The 22,698-nt window shown below is 40.4% G+C and overlaps 4 protein-coding genes across 5 annotated transcripts; 3 read left to right on the top strand and 1 right to left on the bottom strand.

Moving 5' to 3' along the window:
* Window positions 1–71: 71 nt before the first annotated feature.
* On the top strand, window positions 72–2,474 carry b3galt4 (UDP-Gal:betaGlcNAc beta 1,3-galactosyltransferase, polypeptide 4). The gene has a single exon (XM_026331365.2). The coding sequence runs from the start codon at window positions 295–297 to the stop codon at window positions 1,408–1,410; it is 1,116 nt and encodes a 371-aa protein (XP_026187150.1). The 5' UTR covers window positions 72–294; the 3' UTR covers window positions 1,411–2,474.
* Window positions 2,475–3,857: 1,383 nt separating this feature from the next.
* On the bottom strand, window positions 3,858–10,761 carry wdr46 (WD repeat domain 46). Its single transcript, XM_026333644.1, has 14 exons — window positions 10,606–10,761; window positions 10,253–10,426; window positions 10,017–10,097; window positions 9,819–9,931; window positions 9,603–9,690; window positions 7,520–7,581; window positions 7,027–7,131; window positions 6,769–6,919; window positions 6,271–6,506; window positions 5,635–5,788; window positions 5,044–5,191; window positions 4,648–4,838; window positions 4,421–4,534; window positions 3,858–4,320 (listed from the first exon to the last, which is right to left on the bottom strand). Exons 1-14 carry the CDS (start codon window positions 10,660–10,662, stop codon window positions 4,201–4,203), a joined length of 1,794 nt encoding a protein of 597 aa, XP_026189429.1. The 5' UTR covers window positions 10,663–10,761; the 3' UTR covers window positions 3,858–4,200.
* Window positions 10,762–12,397: 1,636 nt separating this feature from the next.
* Window positions 12,398–15,466, top strand: LOC113146262 (cytosolic sulfotransferase 1-like). Of its 2 annotated transcripts, none has more exons than XM_026333645.2 (8): window positions 12,398–12,630; window positions 12,986–13,124; window positions 13,203–13,358; window positions 13,884–13,984; window positions 14,352–14,478; window positions 14,569–14,666; window positions 14,768–14,942; window positions 15,010–15,466. In XM_026333645.2, exons 1-8 carry the CDS (start codon window positions 12,610–12,612, stop codon window positions 15,120–15,122), a joined length of 930 nt encoding a protein of 309 aa, XP_026189430.1. In that variant the 5' UTR covers window positions 12,398–12,609; the 3' UTR covers window positions 15,123–15,466. The 2 variants fall into 2 exon arrangements, with proteins under 2 accessions (XP_026189430.1, XP_026189431.1); XM_026333646.2 differs by having other exon boundaries at window positions 12,402–12,630; window positions 13,203–13,331.
* On the top strand, window positions 15,465–21,649 carry LOC113146264 (cytosolic sulfotransferase 3-like). The gene is made up of 8 exons (XM_026333648.2): window positions 15,465–15,584; window positions 17,390–17,528; window positions 17,623–17,751; window positions 18,001–18,101; window positions 20,277–20,403; window positions 20,496–20,593; window positions 20,695–20,869; window positions 20,952–21,649. Exons 2-8 carry the CDS (start codon window positions 17,390–17,392, stop codon window positions 21,062–21,064), a joined length of 882 nt encoding a protein of 293 aa, XP_026189433.1. The 5' UTR covers window positions 15,465–15,584; the 3' UTR covers window positions 21,065–21,649.
* Window positions 21,650–22,698: the final 1,049 nt, after the last annotated feature.

Below are 22,698 nucleotides of genomic sequence, written 5' to 3'. Positions count from 1 at the left end.
CTTTGTATAACGAAGTGTGTTGCAGCAGCAGTACAATTATACACCAGCTCAGCATTATCACACATAGTTCCTCTACCGCATCCTCATCGACATTGGCGCTCTCCCTCTGCTCCTGCTGCGGCGCTGAATCAGCGTAAAGGCGCGTCGAGGAGACCTACTGCGGGTAACGCGATGAGCGAGCAGTGCTGCTGATTGTGGAGACACGAGAAAGAAGGTGAAGGAGAAACGGGGGAGCTGCAGGAGCTAAAGTGGTCTTCGGAGGTGAAGGGGAAGGAGGGGAACTGGAGATTGGTCATGATTGGACGGGGAGTATGTGTATGTAAGCCGCGCTTTGGAAAGAGAGGCAGCAGGTTTGGGATCTTGCCTTTTCTTTGCGCGGTGTTAGCGAGCACAGCCCTGTTGGCTCTGCTGTTCGTGGACTTCATCGAGTCATGGATCACCTCTATGAGCATGAGCACGCTGGTGGAGTCGCACGTCGGCATCATACCCCTGCAGAGCGTCCCTCCCACTAGACCCGAGGAGTTCCTGCTCATGCCCAGTCCGCTCGTGTGCCAGCGTGCCAAGCCGTACCTCATCATCATAGTTACCTCGGCCCCTGCCAATCAGAGGGCCCGTCAAGCCATCAGGGAGACCTGGGGAGGGGAAGTGGAGGTAAGGGGCCTGCGGGTCATGACACTCTTCATGGTGGGTGTAGCCACTGACCCGGGGCTGGCCAAGCTGCTGATAGAGGAGGCCCGGGAACAAGGGGACCTGGTCCAAGGTCGTTTTTTGGATACCTACTCCAACCTCACCCTGAAGACCCTGTCCATGCTGGGCTGGGCTCGGCGGTTCTGTCCTCAGGCTCACTTCATGGCCAAAGTGGATGATGATGTCCTGTTCAATCCCAGCGCTCTCCTGCAGTTCCTGAACAAGACACATAACCCCTATGAACAAGGGGACTTGTACCTTGGAAGAGTGCATCTTCATGTGGCTCCAGACCGTGACCCAGACAGCAAGCATTACCTTCCCTCAGGGGCCTACCCTCCCTCTGTCTTTCCAGACTACTGCAGTGGTACAGCATACATTCTGTCCCGCTCTGCATTACTCAAAATTTCCCTGGCAGCCTCTGCATCACCTTTATCCACACCTCTGCCCCCTGAAGATGTGTTTGTTGGCATGTGCGCTCGGACAGCTGGGGTGCTGCCCTCACACTGCTCACTATTCTCTGGCGGGCCAGGTGTGCCGTATGGGCGCTGCTGCTACCAGGCCATGGTGTCCATCCATCATATCCCACCCAGGGAAATGCTGCAGTACTGGGCTGATGTTCATTCATCTCCTCCCTGCTCCTGGCTGAGTCTACGTGCTTCACTGGGGATATGCAAAGTCAGAGCAATGCTCGGGACAGCACTGGGCCTGGAGCAGGGACTGTAAAGCGTAAAAGAAAAGAAGAAAACTGGATTTGTTGGGGCTGTGCCTCACTTTAATACTATGAACAGCACAAGTGCTCTTCAGGATGTGAAGCTATAGTGTGTGCACTGAGAAAATGTCACTTTATTTTTCTAACTTTTTTTTTTGTATTTAACAAAAGTGAACAATTTGCTGATAGGGTGGAAAAATGTGACAGTAATCTTTAATTTATGCTTAGACTGTTAGAGCATCCTGCATTATTACACTGAGATATACTGTAGATGTAGAACAAACAGTGGAATGCTGTACAGAACTGCTATACAGCTGCTTTCCAGCTTATATGATGAATGCACTTTAAAAGAGGTACTGTTAACACACTATGTGTAACATCTACACATTGCTAGTGTCATATATACAGTGTATGACCACATACTTAAATTGTAGATATTAGTCTATTAAGATGCTTAAACGTACATCTCCAAAAATAGTACAAATAATAACAAATTACAGGCTTCACATAACCAGTATAGGAAGGATGTAATAATTAACCAAATGCTGATCCTAAGAGACCCTAGACGTCATGTTGTCGTACAGTATTAAGGACACGATGATGATGATGAAGATGATATATGCAGTGGTAGGACATTAATGGGCCAGTTTAAATTTGAGACACTGAGATGGATTTGGACAGTTTTGGCAGTGGAGGAAGTTGATCTTTCTGTGTGAAGGCTCTGGTCCACTGCCTCATGTCACCTGACACGGAAAATATAACCATGAAAGTGATGTGATACACAGCTATAACGCTTTGCTGACTCATACTGAGAATACTGAGATAATGGGGGACTGCCCAGGCAGGGATGAGCGCATAAAGCCTCAGGGTGTCTTGCTCCACCCACCATGTACAAGGAGAATGTCACCACTCAGGAAAAACATTTACTGTATGAATCAAAAATGGTCTCGAGTAAACCACCCTATCTTAATTTATGTTTGCTTGATGTTATTTTCGTGAGAAGTGCATACGTGTATGCTGCACATACAAAGGTCTGCTTTATTTCTGTCATTTCATATTTTTCCTTTCCTGTACACCACGGCACAAAGTAATAGATTATCGTTTCACCCTAAGCAAACAAAGATACCGAGTACTGTCTCAAGTTAATGGAAATTAGTTTGAGATCTAACCACTTTGCCTGCCACATCCCTTACTTTCACATTTCACAAGCCTTCAGCTCTTCTGATTACAAAATCTAATCATTGCTACTAATAAGTATACAACACAAACTGATACCAAACCATCAGTATGTGCTATCTTGTTTAAGATAAGAGAGTTAGTCAATGATCAAGTGTTATTAAAAATCAAGAACAAGGGCTTATATGATAAAAGTACAGGAAATATTTACAGTCATCACAATCAGGTATGACAAGCCTCTAACATTATCAGTTTATTCCAGTAGTAAGGTGCCCCATCCTGTCAGCTGTCACTGACTTTGAACTCAAGTCATGATGTGAACATGACAACATGCTAATCTTTAACATTTTAGAAATCTTAATCCCCAACTATGTATCACTCACTGATTTTGGCTTCTTCAGGTAAGTTTTGACAAACTCCTGTTGAAAGAGGTGGAATTAAAGTGATGATGTGTGTATGTGAAAGCTGAGTAAAATCTCTGAAAAACAGCTGAATATAAATCTTTAAACAGATATGGTGTCACAGTTAAAGGGAGCATTGATATGAATTGAAGCTTTAAGTTCAAGTTTCAAATATACTGAAAAGCTTTCACCCCTTTGTGTAAACCACAAGGTAACAGTAAATACAGCTATATTTGGCTGAGATTGACTGCACATTGCATATGGACTTCAGGCTATGCATCGCATGCAGAAACAGTCACCCAGTTAGTATGAACTGGTCCAAGCTGAGGATTGTGGCAGTGTTCACAGACGGGGAACACCCCTCCCTTGCTTGGGTTCAGGGTATTTAAATAAAACCCTGAATGTGAGATTTAGAGGGTCTCCTTCCTAGGTGCTCTCTCGAGGGGGACAGGACAGGTCACCAGTCCATCACAGGGCCACATAGAGACAAACAACCTCACACACTCACACTCACCCCTATGGGCAATTTAGAGTCACCAATCAACCTGACATACATGTTTTTGGACTGTGGGAGGAAACCAGAGTACCTGGAGAAAACCCACACAAGCACAGGGAGAACAGGCAAACTCCACACAGAAAGGCCCCTGATGGGTTTCAAACCAGGAACCTTCTTGCTGTGAGATAACAGTGCTAACCATTAAACCACCATGCTGCCCTAAATTATAAGTTATTCTATTATATAGTTAATCAAACTTCTGATAATATGAATGTACTGTAACATCTATTATATTCAGATGTGACATTAGGCTCTTAAATTTAGGCAATGTCAATGTTTTTTTTCTTAATTTAGTTCAGCCTCCAAAGCACCTCAAACAGAGCAGATATACGAGTAAAAATGTGTTTATGAGAAGACAAAATAACACAACTTAACACAAATTGCTGGTAACATTCACGCCAGCTGTGGCACCTCATTCTTGTCTGCCCATGTAGACATGAAGTGCTACAGGCTACAGGCATTGACCAGAACTGCCCTAGCACTGCACTAAAACATTGATTATAGATGAAATGTCATCAATCACAATCGGTGGTCACCAGCAGACTACATACAGAATTTTCTCAGTTCATGTTTTGTGTCCACAGTGGAGCAATGTATCCTCTATATGTAGCTCAAAGGTCACTCCCACAGAATGTCACTGGCCTTTGGGCTGCACAAAAGGTCTTCTGTTTCTATTTTTTGAATCGGTCCAGTGCAGACTTCTGTGAAGATAATGCCACCATCTTCTTCTCCCTTTCCTTTCTCTCTTTTTCCATTTTCATTCTGTCCTCCACAGTTTTCCTGATAATCTCCTGGAGGTAAACAAGTCAAGACAGATGAGCCATGTACTGTAGATAACATCTGAAAGATCATATTTGAATCAAACTTCACCTTTTATTCTGGATTACTTACCCTCTGGTCCTCATGAGCCACTTGTTTCTTGCGCCTTTCAACACCACCAGTGGAACTACGACCTTTTTTCTTAAACTTGGGAATAAATTTTTCTTTGGCAAGTGGGTCAAAGCCCTGAGAACACAAAATAATAATAAACCTGTTATGATCAGGAATTCGAATTTCAATACATACAGATCTGTAGGTGAAATGTGACGTGTGACAGTACTATGCTCTCAGAAACTGACCAGAGCTTGAACCCTGTCTTGGTGTCTCTGTTCAAATGTGGCTTGGTCAATGTGCCCTAGCTCATCCGGGTTCAGGGTGATGAGTTCTGGCTGGATCTTCTCCAGCAGGGCTTTGACCTCCCACTCTTGCCTCTGCTTTGCACTACGGTATGGATTTGCATCCAGACCATCAAAGTTAGGCTCACCAGCACCTGTGAATGTATATGGACAAAAACAAAGAAGAAATGAGGAGATGAACAGTTATAAGGCCAAGTAAAATGTAATGTATGAATAGTCAGTTTGGTAACTGTGTCTATCATAACATTAATTGTTAGATATTTTGTCCTTGACCTGTTTTGTACTTATGGCTCTGTATACATTTAAATATGTAGATGTACTGTGAAACCAAAGTCAGACCTGGTATGAGCATGCTGGTAAAACCTTCTGCATGTCCAACCCCAAGGACATCCTCAAAGGGACAAAAGTGCAGCCCCCAAACTGTTCCCTGAACTCTGTGAGCCATGTAAGGCTTAGTCACTGGAGCGCGCCACACGTCCCTGTACACCTGCAGGGAGACACAAATTAAGTCATATCCATGCAAAAGGTTATCAATATGTAAACAGGTCTGATATGGATCCTCTGTTTAATTTAAGACACACACATTATACATAATTAGATTATACATGTAATTCAAAGCAACTTTATATAGATCACTTTCAGGTTTGATGGGTTAAATTTTTATTCTTAAGGGCATTTTAAGACGTGTTTTTTCTTTAAAAAAAAGGCAATGATATGTAAGTGTAATTGCGATTCACTACTAATCATACAGAAAATAGAACTTTTAGATGGACAACAAAAATGTGAAATTTGCCTATAGCCAATAACACAAATCATTTCAGTTTCAATAATAAAGAAACATGAATATTTTATGACACAGTCATTTCCTGCTTGTCAGACCATTTTTCAGTGACAAAATATTAACTGTACAGTGTGGAAGTGATAAATAACCTGAACAATGTCCCCTGTGGCTGCAGACAGCAGCCCCCTCTGGCTCAGGGACAAACAGGAAGCTCCAGCAGGCAGAAAGTAGGACTTGAGGGGCTTGAAGGCTCTAATGTCATATACCTTCAGCTTTTTATCCATACCAGATGTCACCATGTACCTGCCAAAAGAGGAGACCATAACAACAGACTGCTCTCTGGTGGGAACTGGGGAAACTGCAGTTCACTGGACAGACAATGTAACAGATATTCAGTCCGATGATAAATGTGTTTATAATTTACAGCTTCTTCAGCAAACCTGTTAACCTTTAACTACCCACTGCTCTACTTAGAGTTCATACTGCTGCTACTGCTGCTAAAGATGCATTAATAAGAATATATGCTATACTACATGTATGTATGGGTTAAATACATACATATAGTGTATTTAACCTAGTATTTTAAGCTAGAATGCACTATATTTAACACTGTAGATTTTGTCATTGTCACTTTCAAAAGGAATAGTCTTGTAAATCGATGAATACAATCAAATGTACAACTAAATCCTTAAAAATATGTTGTCTCCATGTGGTTGGCATTTGAGGATTTGGAAAAGATTTTTAATCAATGATTTTAAAGACTTGAAAGTTTTAAAGGGACTCACAAGCCCGTCTTGTCTACAGCGACAGAGCGCACGGCGCCCTGGTGACAGAGCATCTTCACGAGGGCTTCTTTCTGATTGGGCGACCAGAGTGTGACCGTGCCATTGGGGTGTCCCAGGTGGATGATAGCATTATAAGGGTTCTGGCACATCACATCAAGCCGGCCAGTCTTGGTGCAGATGGCCGTGACCTCCTTTCCCACAGACACATCCAGATACTGCAGGAAACCTGTTGCGCTCTGAAGAGCAAAAAAAAAATAAAAATAAAAATTTTTTGGGAAACCATCATTTACACATCTCTGCTGCTTTCTTAATGACACTTGTACCTGGTACAAATAAGTGAAATACTGGTTTTACCAAAAGAAGATCTGTCTTAAATGAACACTCGACACTTCAGTTTTTGTGGCAACTCAGATTTTTGTTATTTCAGTAATATCTTTTAAATCAACATGCATTGCAATCATGCACACAAAAAAAAAAGATTGGTTTTAATTAACCCACCGCTGTGGCTAGCAAAAAATGGTAGGGGAGGAACTGCATTCGAAGGACATCATTGAATTTGCGGATGCAGTGAAGCTCAATTCCATTGGAGTCATAAATATACAGCCATTTCTTCTGAGCCACTGCATACATGGCCTCAGTGTGGAGCCACCTAAAGAAGGCAGAGAAGGTGTTATAATAATTAAGTAAAGCATGGCTGTAATATATTAAGTTTGGACCTTTGTGTGGCATTTCACAGTATCAGGTTGGGTGACTTACTTTACATCAGTGACAGACTCCATCACATTTATCTCACACATCAGCTGTTTGGACTGCCAGTCTATGCAAGCAACATGGCCTCTCCTTCCACCGAGCAGCAGGTGACTGAAGTGAAGACAACACACTGACTAACAAGCACGCAACTTAAACATGTAAAACGTTTAGATCAATAAATCGTATGACATGAAAGTTGTTAAGGTGTTGAGTGAAACCTCAGACAATTTTCGCCTGACTCTACAGTTTCTCTCAAAATAAGCATGACTGTCAGTGATTCCTTGCTTTGGTCTTAGGGACAGTAATTTACTGTTTTGGTTCGCTGTCACTACCAAACAAGATGTTTCATTCAGCAGCTGCAATTTTCAAAACCAGAGCCACAGCAAATCAAGGTGAATATTGGGTTTACACTTAACATGGGGACACAAACAACACTCCAAACAAATGTTAGTGTCTTTCGTGTGAATAAGCTTGTATGAGTACAGAGGGTGATACAGACCGACCAGTCTTGCTGTAATCCACTCGATATGGTCCAAACTGAGACAGCTTTAGATTAAAATACTGAGGAAGAAGAGGGACAGAGAAAAAGATAATTATTAAAAAGGCAACAGTAAAAGAACTGGGATCTTTTATACAAATACTACTAAAATTCTAAAACTAAAAATTCAATTTAAATTAGTTGACCTGGTATACTTACATTTGATGTATAAAAATACAACAATTAAGTTACATAAACTTGTATCTGGAAGCTTTTTCTATATAAAATCTGAAATTAAGTTATCTGCAAGAATTTAGGTGTAGGTTAGTGTGACTGACTTATTCTGAGTTTCAGAACAATCACTTTTTGATGTGAACCATGCCTCACAAAAAAGAAATGTCTAAAGATTAAAGATCAACATGTTTAAGAAGCTTACCATACACAGATATTCATCAGTCTGGTTACACAAACTTTCTATAAAAGGAGGTGATTTATTATTGAGGGTCTCCCTTTAAAAGTGGGTGCTCAAATGTGATGACTAAGAATATGTCTGGGCTGAGCAGGTCTGTAAGCAAACATGGCCCAAAAAGGCTCCCTGAACATTGTGCAGGTCTGAGCCACAGATAAAGGAAACACATGTTTCAGGTTATTGCTGCCTAAGCTTAGACTAGTTTTCTACCAAGACTGTGTGTGTGACTGAGAAACAAGCACAAAAAAGTAGTAATTTTATGAAAAATGGGAGCCATGAAACTAGGAAGAGAGAGAGACAAGGAATATGTGCCAAATGTGAAGGACCGAGATATCCTGCTGGTTGGAGATGCTGCTATCAGTGACATAAACAGCAGCAGAATTGTTACATGCAGCTACCCAAGTGCTATGGTCACTGATATAGCAGCTCTCCTCCCCCAGGTCATCTCAAAACACCAAGGAGCCAAACAGCTGACCCTGCATGTGGGTGCAGTGGACACCAGAAAGGGAGAATCCCAAGTTTTGAAACAGGACTTCTCTAAATGATTAGAGAAACTTGACAAACTGAAAGTCCAGTCGTTTATCAGTGGACCTCTCCCAAACATCAACAGGAAGATTAATAAATTCAGTCAGCTGCTTGCACTGAACACATGGCTGTCCAAGGCCTGTGAGATAAGGAGTACACTTCACTGATAACTTCAACCTGTTTTGGTAATGTGATGACCTGTTCAAGAGAAGCGCCCACAACCGAGCAGATACGGAGTGAGACAGATAACCTCCTTCACCCTGAGATATCAAGAGTGGGTCCGGACTTCACATTGAAGATTCGCTGAGTTCATATACTTCAAGTGTTCTAAATGTTACAGATGTGATTGCTCTTGATGACTCGCACAGAAAAATTCATGCATTTATCTCCAGCAGGTTAGATTCCTGTAACAGCCCGCTGACAGGGCTCTCAAGACGAGCTGTAAGGCAGCTCCTTGGGTCCTGACTAGAACCAGGCAGTACAACCACATTACTCCTGTGGACTCTAAGAACATCAGGGACAGGCCTTCTGCTTGTGCTCAGAGTCAGGACTCTAAACATGGAGAAGCAGCGTTTCAGTTTTATGCAGTTAAAATCTGGAATAGTCTTCTTAGACAATCCTCATCTCTGACAATGTTTAGGTCCAAGCTAAAACCTTTTCTGTTTAGCTCGACATATGACAACTGAAAGTGTTTTATCTACACTCATTCTCCTTCAATTTTATTTCAAGCTAATTTTCTATACTATTTGCCGTTTCTTATTTAAATCTTTACCTACGCACTTTTAACTTGTCTTTTATTTCTGTAAAGCACTTTGCATTACTCTGTGTATGAATTGTGCTATGCAAATAAACTTGCCTTGGCTTTTTTTTTTTTATTACTACAACTAGCATATAAATTAAAATCAAATTAAAAAACTTTGGACGCTGTAGAAAGTTTTTTTTTTTAATTGAATAGCTCATATTAGTGCTTCCATTGTAAATTATAAATGTCAAAAGAAAAATCTTTCAAAATATCTACTCTAGGGTCCAGGCAGTGTCCCACCTTTGCTCCAGATGTTATATCCACAGCCTCTGCAAAATCTTCCTGTGAGATGGTGCATGTGTCCTCACCTTTGCTCCAGATGTTATATCCACAGCCTCTGCAATATCTTCCTGTGAGATGGTGCATGTATCCTCACCTTCATCGCCTTCTAGAAACCTGGAATTAAAGGGGAACGTGTCACAACCAAAGCTTTTAACCAGTGATTTCATGCAACATTTCGTATCATTTTGTCTTTGCCACATAATACACAGTGTAAGATACTGGCAATGTTTAGACGACATTACCCAGCGTCCTCCGGGAGTAGGAGGTCAAATCGGGCAGCTTGTTTCTGAGCCATTTCTGAAGCTTCTTCCGAACGAACTATTATGTTTCTCAGCTTGTGATGCGCACGGCGAGGCTAGGACGAGACAAATAAAGACATGAGATGCTGGCAATAACAAACTCCACCACAGCTTCTTATTAGCCACAGATACAATGCATACCCTTTTCATTTTCTCTTTCCTTTTGAACTTCTGCACCCTGGCTTCTGGGATAGGGGCAGGTCCAGGGAATGGATCTGACCTCTGGTGGAGCATAGACAATAATCAGAGACAGCAGTGGATTTACTTTAGTAAACACAAACACAACGGGGCAGCTCATGTAGTGCTGGGAAGTATACTGCTATGGTATAAATACATTTAAACATACTGAGTAAACACAACTTATTCACTTCTCTCACCCCTGATATCAATTTCTTTCCATCTCTTCCACCTCCTTCCCGTTTTCTTTTGTTTGGTTTCTGTGTTTTTGCCTTTTTCTCCTGTAGACCCTTTGCAGTCTGTTCTCTGCCCTTTCCCACGTTGTTTGCATCTTTGCCTGCCTCCTGTGCTCCCTGCCAGTACCGAGCTGGAGGCTGTTAAAGGGCAGCAGACACTTTAGCAAAACACGTGTAGTTTAACTAGTGTATTTGTTTTATGATTTATGAAACAGGGTCCGGACCCGGTTCATAGCTACTGTTGCTTAGTGAAGAAAACATGTGTTAGCGTGTGTGTGATGCAGCCATGTCCTCTCATTAATCATTTAATGTTTTACCTTTTTCTTTTTCTCCACGTGTGAAACCTTCACCGTACCCTCACCGGGAGACGCCATTTTTGTTGTATACGTTTTTCAATACGCGCATACGTCACAGTTCTTCTTCTTCTTTTTCCTTATAGCCGCCCTTCTTCTTCGCCTTGTTTTATGGCGCTTGACATGCACATAGTGCGTTGCCGACACCTCCTGAACTGGAGTGTGGATCAGAGCCGCTTTGGTTCAATTTCATGTGCTTCCTTTTCAAGTCCTTCCTTTTGATTATTCACCTCCCCTTCCTGTATCTCACATTTGTGTCACTTCTACTCTTGGCAAAGGCCTATTATAAATGACCAAATCAATAAAAGCAGGAATAATAGATGGGTGTTTATCTTTGTTCATTCTACAGAAGAAAATAATCCCATTTCCCAAAAGGCAACAATAGGCAGAACATCTGTAGGCTAAACTCAAGTGGGTAAGTCCATTAAAGTCCAGTAACTGATGTTTAATTTAAAATGTAAATGATTATAATTATTTGAAACATTTAAACATGTTTCACATCTCATAGACAGTATGAATCAGACAACTACTGCTTGACCAATAAATGTAGAAATGTGGGAGTTTAACTACCTAAACATTTGTGATAAGGATCTCTTACAATTTATTTGAACTGTAACAAAAATGGGACAGTTTACTTCTGAAAAATAAACTTCTCAATGCTGTGGTGAAACTAGATTACCTCAGGCACGAACTTAGTGTCCTTCCTGTCACCCACTGGTTGAGCCATATACTGATTCACCATAATATTTTCACACTTCATTGCTTAGTGCTTTTCAATGCTTTTTGAACATCTTAGTGCCAAAAAACAAATATGATTTTATGTGTTTTCTATGTTTTTGGGGGCAGTATTTTGGTTTGGCATATTAAACTGAAAATATTATTGTCAGGTCATTTTAGTGACGCACTGAGAAAAACAAGATACCAAACACTGGCATGTTAAACATTTTGTAATGTTATATGTAAAGATATATTAAAGTATTAAATACTGAAGAAGGAGAAATAAATATTGTGCTCAGACAGCTGAATTTAATTTTTTTCATTGGTATGGCAAATTATAAGCAGCGGTGGAGGAAACACATAGATCCCAATATGCCCAATACAAAACACCATATAATGCTTTAAAAAAATCCTTACAAGTAATAGTCTTATGTACAAAAGCAGCATGTGCAGTTAGCTGCTGTAGTTCAACTAGAGATCAGACTCCCTTGGAGATTTCACAAGATCAATCTGGTGATTCTGAGATGATACACATTCACAAAGATTTTCCTCAAAATCAAACCGATCAAAGAAGTCTTTTAGGCTACAAATAATTTCTTAAATGAACCCATGTGAGAGTTTATAGCCTCCACTTTTGGTAGAAGTGAACCAAATAACGTCTGAAACCTGTGACCTTGAATAAGGGACCTTGATTTGGACGTATAAAGATTCATCTAAGTGCTTTATAAATCTTTTATACTGGACATGCATAAAAGCAGCACATTCAAACGTTAGGCAGACACATCTTCTAACAGTAAATAGACAACGTCTTACATGCTTGATATGTACTGGGAACATGTACTGTATTTTCCTGACAACGTGGTGCTAAAAGGTTGTGTCATAGTCTCAGTAATACACTGCCTTGGTTTGTGTATGTGAGAATTGTTTGTCCTTCCTCCCTCACATTCATTAACTAGCATTTCAGAAAAAATGTTTCAAAAAAAAAGAGAAGGAAAAGAGAAGAAAACACTGCCAGTGAACGGGCACAGTGCTCAGGAAGTCAAGGAGCACAGGAAGGGGCTGGATGTAAATATCACATGTGGGACAGAGTCAACAGTAAAAGTGGGGACGGTGTTAAAGAATGACAGACAAGTATGTGAGACAGAAACAAGATATAAGATGAAGAAAATGTTATGTTAGTAAGGTGAAAGTTTGAACAGGGAAAACAGGAAAAGCATAAGGAATACAGGAAAAACACCATCAGTAGTCATCATGTCCTTTAATCCAGAAAAGGTAAATCTTTAAAAGAATCCTGAGTTTGTTAACTGTTGTCCAAGAGATAGTGTGCTTTGTTTTCATGGGAATCCTGCTAGTGTTTTTGTTAAGCATGTGCTGCTGAACTTATTAGAATGGATCTTTACATTTGTTTGTACACAAGTTTAAATACAAGCTTAAATACTTATATGACTTTAACCTAATATTCTGGACACACCACACCTGTTAATTAGTTGTCTCTCGCCTTTTAAAATGTCCTGTAGAAGTTATCTTCTAATGTGGGCTGACTTCACTCTCTTCTACTGACAGGTTTAATATATATATTTCTTTACTTTTCCCAGTATCAGTCTGCTTTATCTGCTTTTCTTTAAAGATGGATTTACCTCCTCGACCACAGCTGTTTGATTTCCACGGAGTCTCAATGACTCATTATTTCACAGACAACTGGGAAAATGTTCAAAATTTTCAGGCCAGGCCAGATGATATACTTATTGCAACGTACCCCAAAGCAGGTTAGTCCACAAACGTGAACAGTCAGCATGTATATAGATGTGAAGGGCTAGGATCATTTTATTTCCCCTTTTCTTTAGGAACCACATGGGTCTCCTACATCCTTGACCTGCTGTATTTTGGTCAAATGGCTCCAGAACATCAGACATCCATCCCTATCTATGAAAGAGTGCCTTTCTTGGAGCTCTCCGAGTCAATAGGCAATTCAGGTTATAAAACATGCACAAAAAATAATGGTACTTTTATAATTAGACAAACTCAATTACTCTGTAGAACACACATGATTGGATTTGTTGTCTAACAATTTAAATTTAATGCATAAGGTTTGGTAATATTAAGTATTCAATTTACTTCATTTAAGCTATTTTATATTCTATATTTATTTTGTTTTCTCCCAATTTACTCAGAAATGTGGTAACTTATTTTACTTAAGTCAGAATAAATTACAGATGGAAATGCCTTGTTTACGATGAAACATTTTATTCTTAAACCACCATAACTTTGCAACGTTGTAAAGGTAACACTGATAATTACCCAAGATATAAGCTTCCACATTAAATTGTAATATTTCTTAATAAACTACAAATTAAGTCTTGAGTTTGGGTCATCAGGGTTCTGTCCAAATTTAGGTTTCTAGCACTTAAAGCACTTAGCTTTATCATTTTATCTAAAAGGATTATTGATCCACGTAGAACTGAAGAAAAACTAAAGCTTTTATTGGATCTGGGTTCTGCTTATTCCATCTTTACGTCTTCACACAGGAACAGAGCTGGCAAACAATCTCCCCACCTCTCCTCGACTCATTAAGACTCATCTTCCAGTCCAGCTTGTGCCAAAGTCCTTTTGGGAGCAAAACTGCAGGGTACAGTAGCCTGTGTTGTTTGCATTATATATTAATGTATGATCACATAAAAAGGAGACACCAGATAATAGTGCTGTATTGCAATCTGAGACAATATAGCAATACAGCTTCAGCAACGACTGTAGAACAGAATTAATGTTTACAACTTCAGGCTAGTCTGTTGCTAGCTTCCTTTAAATATGAGGCTTTGACCAAAACAATCCTAATTCCCTAAAATGTCTTGAACTACCATAAAACAAAATAATTTGAAAACTAAATGATGACATAGCAGAAGAATTGGAGGTATGTCTACTTCCTGTTATAACAAGAGAATGTCTTGTGTGATGTTGGTCCTCTGATAATTTCAGTGGTATCTTTTCATGTGTAGATGGTCTATGTGGCCCGCAATGCCAAAGACAACATGGTGTCATTTTTCCACTTTGATCGCATGGATATGTCTGAGCCAGAGCCTGGAGACTGGAACAACTTCTTCCAGAGATTCTTAGATGGAAAGAGTAAGTCTGAAATAAATAAGTAGTTTTTATGTAAAAAGAGAGTTAATCTACATTAGTAAAAGGATTTCCATGTATTATTCTGTGCTTCAGTGGTGTTTGGATCCTGGTATGACCATGTGAACGGCTGGTGGAAGAAGAAACAGACTTATTCTAAACTTCATTACATGTTCTATGAAGATTTGATTGAGGTAAGTGGTTCTGTGGGTCTCCTTCTATTCATGCTACTTTTCTAAAGCTCTCATAAAGCTGTTAATAACACAGTGATGGTCTCTGACTGTTGTGTTTCCAGGACACTGGATGGGAAATAGACAAACTCTGCTGCTTTCTTGGTTTGTCTCCTTCAGCTGAGGAGAAGAAACAAATTCTAGCTTGTGTCCAGTTTGATAATATGAAAAACAACAACATGACCAACTATTCTACAGTCCCATTTATGGATTTCAACATTTCTCCCTTCATGAGAAAAGGTACATTGACAAAAATGACTTTTCACTTCAAGCACAAATACCTGACTGACTCTTTGTGGTTCTGCAGGAAAAGTTGGTGACTGGAAAAAACACTTCACTGTGGCCCAGAATGAAGAGTTTGATGAAGACTACAAGAAAAAGATGAAGGACCCACCACTTCAGTTCCGTACTGAAATTTGAACAGGGCTGAATATGATAAATATGATAGTAAATGAATAATGTTGTACACATATTATAAAGCCCGAAGGAAATCAAATGACTGGCATTGTCTGAAAGTAAATGTTTCACTTTTTTCCATCGCACAGTCCTTATTCTGACACACACACACACACACACTAACACACGCACCACGCCTGTCTAGACTCACTTGATCCACTTGCTTTGATTCCATTGTTACTGTGCCTGATTATCGGCTGTGCTCCCAATAGCTTTGTGCTTCTTAATCTCAGAGTTCTCTGACCAGTTTCACTGCATTAATTTGCTGTTTTCTACTGTTATTTTTACATTTTAAACATTTTATTTTATGATTTTGTGTCTGGCGTCTTTCTTTGTGTTTGGACTTTGCCTGCCTTTGGACTCTGCCTCTTTCCTTCTCACTTTATTTACTCAGCTTGGACTGAATTCCTGTTTTTGGACTATACTGTAAGTAAATATCTGATTTTCACACAATGTGAATAATGAGCTGATTACCGTTACCTACCTCCCTGACTAGTGTGCCTTCTATAGTGGGGTTAAATATTCTCCTTAGTTTGTCATTTGTAGAGCGACGTCACAAGGTGATAGTTTCTCCATAAATACGTGTGCCTTAAAAATACAACACTTAACCAAATAATTCTCTAATGAAGTAAGCATGCGGGTTATGTGTTTATATGTCCATCATATTGCCCCAATATTGATTAGTCCACACTGAATTATTTAAAATTAAAGTTCATGTTGCAGTTGTATGACTACACCATTTGAATAAATGCTCACAAATGTGTCAGAAATTTTTTCCAAACCTATTCATTCAAATTTTATTTATTAACAATAAAACAATAAGAACTTAGTGACACTATAAAATTTTCTGTGACTTTAGTGAGATGTCACAATGATAAGAAAATAGTTAGAAATGATAAAAAGTATCAATTGACATAATTTCTGCACTTGATGCCCCTTTCCACCACTGAGGGGAGCTCAATTACGGATATAATGGGAACTACAACCCTGCTCATTTTCACCTGCAGTACGACGTCAAAGGCACTTTAAAGAAGAAACAATGGAAGGTGTTTTGAGTTCAACATGTGAACCCTGTGTAGACTGTACTGCATTGTTTAAATGTACAAACACTAAGTTGAAGCTGAAAGGATTTGATGGAATTTAAAACCTGTTTTCACTTTGTCCTGCATGGTTGAAAGAACAACAGGTATGGATGCAGTGAACTAGCTTAAAAGGATTAGGCTATACAAATCTACTTATGCAGAGTCTTATCAGTCCATGCTTCATGCCACTGTCTAGAAATGAGATAAACAGTGATGTATATCATATGTACTCTGCATGTTTCAGTGACAGTGGGGAATAAAGTGTAATGTGGAAGGGCATGAAAGGACTGTGTCATATCACAGTTGGGAGTGGGCCAAAGATTAGGGTGGAAACAGTGTTTTGCAAAGAGAAATAAGAGGAGAAAAAACTGGAAGGAGAATTTACAAAAGGAGAAAAGAAAAGCTTGAGTTTTACAGCAAACACAACTTAAGCAATTATGTTAGTTAATCTAGATGCAGTTGGTGTTTAGTGTTTGTCTTTAGTGTTTTAATCTTTACTGTCTCAGATTTTATTTTGTTTTGTTAAGCATGCAATGCTGAAGTAAGAATATGGCTGCACTGGAAATGATTGAATCCTCATTGTAAATGAAGTACTGTGGCAAAACTTCCAACTTTCAGCTGTTTTCAATTAACAAATCAAACAAGAAAAATTGAAATAGCTCAGCACAACTAATGTTAAAAATGGTTCCTACAAAATGCATTTTTGATCACTTCCACAGTCTCAGACATTTTGAATCCCTTGAAAAAATCCCTCATAAGAGCACACATTTGGAAATCAGGTGTTGCCTCAGGCACACCTAATGCAAATAATCAGTGGCTTCATTAGTTGTCCCAGGTGAGATAATATGTGCGTTTGCTCAAAAGACATACCGTAAGCTTTGTATTTTATATATTATATATTTTCACTGTTACATGAGCTCAACCTAATCCCCTGAACACACCAAAGCACTTCTGAACCGCAGGTTGTTGTCTCCTTTTAAATTGTCCTGTAGAAGTTATTTTCTAACGTGATGTGACTTCAGTCTCTACAACTGACAACTATGTTATTGTCATTTTCCCTTTTCCCGATCATCAGAGTATTGCAATTTGTACTATCTAACACAATGATGATATATTTCATATAGCTGTTTTCTTTTCTTTTCTTTAAAGATGGATTTACCTCCTCGAGGAGAGCTGTTTGATTTCCATGGAGTCTCAATGACTCATTATTTCACTGACAACTGGGAAAATGTTCAAAACTTCCAGGCCAGGCCAGATGATATACTTATTGCAACGTACCCCAAAGCAGGTTAGTCCACAAACATGAACAGTCAGTATATTGTAAATGTTTTACAACTTTTAAAAAGCATGTGCATATAATTGTATTGACCATCTTTCTTTAGGAACCACATGGGTCTCCTACATCCTTGACCTGCTGTATTTTGGTCAGACGGCTCCTGAGCGTCAGACATCCATTCCTATCTATGAAAGAGTTCCTTTCTTGGAGCTTGCCACCGCACACTTTGATTTTGGTGAAACAAATGATCAAATAGATTCATAATATTTCACACACACACACACACACACATAGATCTAATTTAATATTCAGTATATGTACTATGTGGTGATTTTCTGCCCTTTGCTTAAACTTCAATAAGCTAAAAGGATTATTGCCTTTTATTAGTGTCATCTTTCTAACTTTGTCACTGTAGCACTGAAAAAAAACTAAAGCTTTTATTCAGTCGGGATTCTGCTTATTCCATCTTTACGTCTTCACACAGGAACAGAGCTGGCAAACAATCTCCCCACCTCTCCTCGACTCATTAAGACTCATCTTCCAGTCCAGTTTGTGCCAAAGTCCTTTTGGGAGCAAAACTGCAGGGTACAGTAGCCTGTGTTTTATTATGTCAGTATATGAATACAAGAAGAAGAGCCAGCAGATAACACTGATCTAGTGCAATCAATATATCTTAAAATTACACCAACAGCTGGAAATCATATTTAATGTTTACACATTCAGGCTAACAATTACTGAACATGGCATGTCCTGTCAGTGTATTATGTTTTTGGCTCGTCCATGTGTCCAAGCACCATCAGGAATGTCTTGATGGAATTTCTTCAAATCTGGCACAATTCTTGTCGTGGAAATTTCGTTAAGTTTGAGAGTTGCTAATTCTCAGAAACAAACAAGCGTGATGAATCTGATGAATCATCTCAGGTTTAATCACATGCAGCATGAAGAGAAGACTTCTAACAGTGTTCTCTGTCTTCTTCCCCTTAAGTTCAGTTTATATAGCTTGTCAAAAGGGGTGGACTAATCTTGAACAAACCCCGCATGTTTGTTCAGGTGTCCTCTATATCCTGGCCTTTACCAGCACTAAAACAATTGTTGGCAGTTATTTACAGGCCTCTAAAACCCTAAAACACTACACCAATAAAACACTCAACCCCTAAAAACCAAATACCATGCATGTTTTAGCCCAATCTATTTAAGTGACCCTTTGACCACCTATTCCATGCTGTGTAACACCCCAACATTCTACAAGTGAACTCAGTGATGTACTGATTAGATTTTTGTGGTCAAAAGTCAAGGGTCACGGTCACTGTGCTCTCACATTCATCCTATTCTTGCGAATGTGATATGTCAGGTTGAGGGAATATTTTCTAATTTGGGGCTCTCATAGTCAGTGGTGTTGCATAGTCTTACATGCATATAAAATGAAACTTGACTGACTGGCAGAAGCATACATCCTCAGTTGATAATTCTAGTTTAACATTGTGTCAGGATACTGTCAGGATTGGAGGTGTTGGGGAGTTAGAGAAGACAGACCAAACAGTGCCCACTCTGGTACTTCAAATTCAAACACGTCTTTATTTCAAAATACAGAACTCAAAGAAAGCCAAAGCAGGAACACCGGGAACTAAAGGGACATAGGCAAACAAGCCAAAGGGACAAGACAAGAAGGTCAAGGTCACATTAAAACAAATACACAAAGGTCGGAGGTCTGGGATCACACACCTAGGGGACACGCCAGACTTACACAAACTAACGAGGGTCAAAGGTCTGGGATCACACACACACCTTGAGGATACACCAGACTTACAACAAGACAAGGTCAAGGGCCTGGGGTCACACACACCTCGGGGACACACCAGACTTACACACAAAGGACAAAGGTCTGGGATCACACACACCTTGGGGACACACCAGACTTACACACAACAAGGGTCAACAAGGACCAAGCAGAAGACATATGGCAAGACTAAGACATGAGGGAGGCTAAATGTGAACAAGACAAAACATGAGCACTAGAGGGAACAAGGCATGAACAAGAGGACGAGACATGAAACCACGAAGCTAAACAAGAACATGAAATGACGAGAACACACACACATAACAAAGGCCGAACTTAACTTAAGATTGAAAGAACGAGAGGTAGTCCATAATCAAATCCAAGAACTGAGAGGGAAAAGGCAAAGCAAATCAGGCAACATATCTTGATCAGGGGGGTTAGCGTAGGCTGAACAGGGATCGAGCAAATGATCTGGCAGAAACAGAGCAGGTCATGAACAGATGATCTAGCAAAGGAATTGTGACTGAACAGAGGTATAAATAGGGAAGAAACACAAACGAGGCAAGGGTACAAACAATCAACTAATTGGGTCAAAGTAAAGTGGAACAAGGGAAAACAAAACCATATCCTAAAGGAACTACAAAATAAAAGCACAAAACAGGAACTCAGAAACACAGATCCTGACATAATGCAAGTGTAAAGACAATAATTATTAAGTCGTATATGTGCACAGTTTGGGATAAGTACATAGTATATAAAACTAGCCTCGATCAAAAGTAGCAATAATCGGTTGTATGGATATCATTGTCATATTATGTTCCTCTGGTAAGATTTAACCACTAAGTACCTGCAGTGACCAGGTCAAATGGCAAAAAAAAAAAAAATAGCACTAGATTTAGAGTCATCATATCGGTTTATAGTGAAAATACAGTAGGTTAAAATAAATTAAAGTTATATTTTAAGTGTTTGCCTTTTGTATGTAGATGGTCTATGTAGCCCGCAATCCCAAAGACAACATGGTGTCTTATTTCTACTTTGATCACATGACCCTCATTGAGCCAGAGCCTGGAGACTGGAATAACTACTTTCAAAGGTTCATTGATGGAAAGAGTAAGTACAGTATAAAAAGGTTGATGCTTTTATTGGAAAAGATAGTTCATCCATGTTACCAAAGTCTTATTGTATTGTATTCTGGACTTCAGTGGTGTTTGGATCCTGGTATGACCATGTGAACGGCTGGTGGAAGAAGAAACAGACTTATTCTAAACTTCATTACATGTTCTATGAAGATTTGATTGAAGTAAGTGGTTCTGTGGGTCTCCTTCTATTCATGCTACTTTTCTAAAGCTCTCATAAAGCTGTTAATAACACAGTGATGGTCTCTGACTGTTGTGTTTCCAGAACACTGGACGGGAAATAGACAAACTCTGCTGCTTTCTTGGTTTGTCTCCTTCAGCTGAGGAGAAGAAACAAATTCTAGCTTGTGTCCAGTTTGATAGTATGAAAAACAACAACATGACCAACTATTCTACAGTCCCAAGTATGGATTTCAAACAATCATCCTTCATGAGAAAAGGTAAACTGAAAAATGATAAAAAAAAGAAAATGACTTTCCACTTCAAGCACAAATACCTGACTGACTCTTTGTGGTTCTGCAGGAAAAGTTGGTGACTGGAAAAAACACTTCACTGTGGCCCAGAATGAAGAGTTTGATGAAGACTACAAGAAAAAGATGAAGGACCCCACACTTCAGTTTCGTACTGAAATCTGAACAGGGCTGGAGAGGTTGTGTTTGTATGTGAAGATGTGTCAGTGACTGCTGTGAGATATGACGTGCTGCACACTGTCTGAAAGTAAATGCTTTTATTAACACTAGAGAGTGTACAGTGTATGTGTAGAAAACAAAATGAATCATGCAAATAACCATATGTTTAGCCTGCATGTGACCTAGACTTCCCTCGAAAAAATACAAACTAATAGAACTGTACTGTTGTCACTCCGCCACTCCACATGCAATATATGAATGTAGAATCATAGTTAAAGTGTAAAAATGATTTGGTTTATTTTAATATTAACCTTCCAATAACGCAACTGCTGCTGGTCTGTCCCATAGAGGAATTAATCATAGAGGAGGGTTTGTTTGGAACTAGTGAAGCCTACATGAACCACGTGACTGTGTGGTGGCAAGATAAAGGAGTGTCGCCACTCAGTTTTCTCTACCGCTCTAGCCATCCCCAGACTCTCATTGGCCACCCCAGACTCTCATTGGCCACCCTCAGATTCTTATTGGCCAACCGCAGACTCTCAATGGCCACCCCAGACTCTCATTGGCCACCCTCAGACTCTCATTGGCCAACCCAAGACTCTCATTGGCCATCCCAGACTCTCATTGGCCACCCTCAGACTCTCATTGGCCAACCCAAGACTCTCATTGGCCACCCCAGACTCTCATTGGTTGGCTACCCCCAGAATCTCATTGGCCAACCCCAGAATCTCATTGGCCACCCCCAGACTCTCATTGGCCAATCCCAGACTCTCATTGGCCACCCCCAGACTCTCATTGGTTGGCCACCCCCAGACTCTAATTGGCCACCCCCAGACTCTCATTGGTTGGCTACCCCCAGACTCTTATAGGCCACCCCATACTCTCATTGGTTGGCTACCCCCAGAAACTCATTGGCCACCCCCAGACTCTCATTGGCCAACCCCAGACTTTCATTGGCCACCCCCAGACTCTCATTGGCCCCCCTCAAACTCTCACTGGCCAACCCTAGACTCTCATTGGCCACCCCCAGACTCTCATTGGCCACCCCCAGACTCTCATTGGCCACCCCCAGACTCTCACTGGCCACCCTCAGACTCTCATTGGCCACCCCCAGACTCTCATTGACCAACTCAAGACTTTCACTGGCCACTCCAGACTCAAAAAATAAAAAACCCCAGACTCTCATTGGCCAACCCCAGACTCTCATTGGCCACCCCAGACTCTCATTGGCCACCCCCAGACTCTCATTGGCCAACCCAAGACTCTCATTGGCCCCCAGACTCTCATTGACCACCCTCAGACTCTCATTGGCCAACCCAAGACTCTCATTGGCCACCCCCAGACTCTCATTGGTTGGCTACCCCCAGATTCTTATTGGCCACCCCAGACTCTCATTGGTTGGCCACCCCCAGACTCTCATTGGTTGGCCACCCCCAGACTCTCATTGGTTGGCTACCCCCAGACTCTTATTGGCCACCCCAGATTCTCATTGGTTGACTACCCTCAGACTCTCGTTGGCCAACCACAGAATATCATTGAAGCCCATAGTGGCCAGCCCCAGAGCAGACCAGGCTCTGATTTATAATTGTTCAGTCCATCAAACCATCCGGGCAGATACTGATCTACTGATCCAGCGTCAG

Source organism: Mastacembelus armatus, chromosome 7 (genome assembly GCF_900324485.2).
Source record: "Mastacembelus armatus chromosome 7, fMasArm1.2, whole genome shotgun sequence".
Taxonomy (NCBI): Eukaryota; Metazoa; Chordata; class Actinopteri; order Synbranchiformes; family Mastacembelidae; genus Mastacembelus; species Mastacembelus armatus.
Note: the sequence above shows the minus strand (reverse complement) of the source record. Positions and strands in the feature narration are given on the sequence as shown.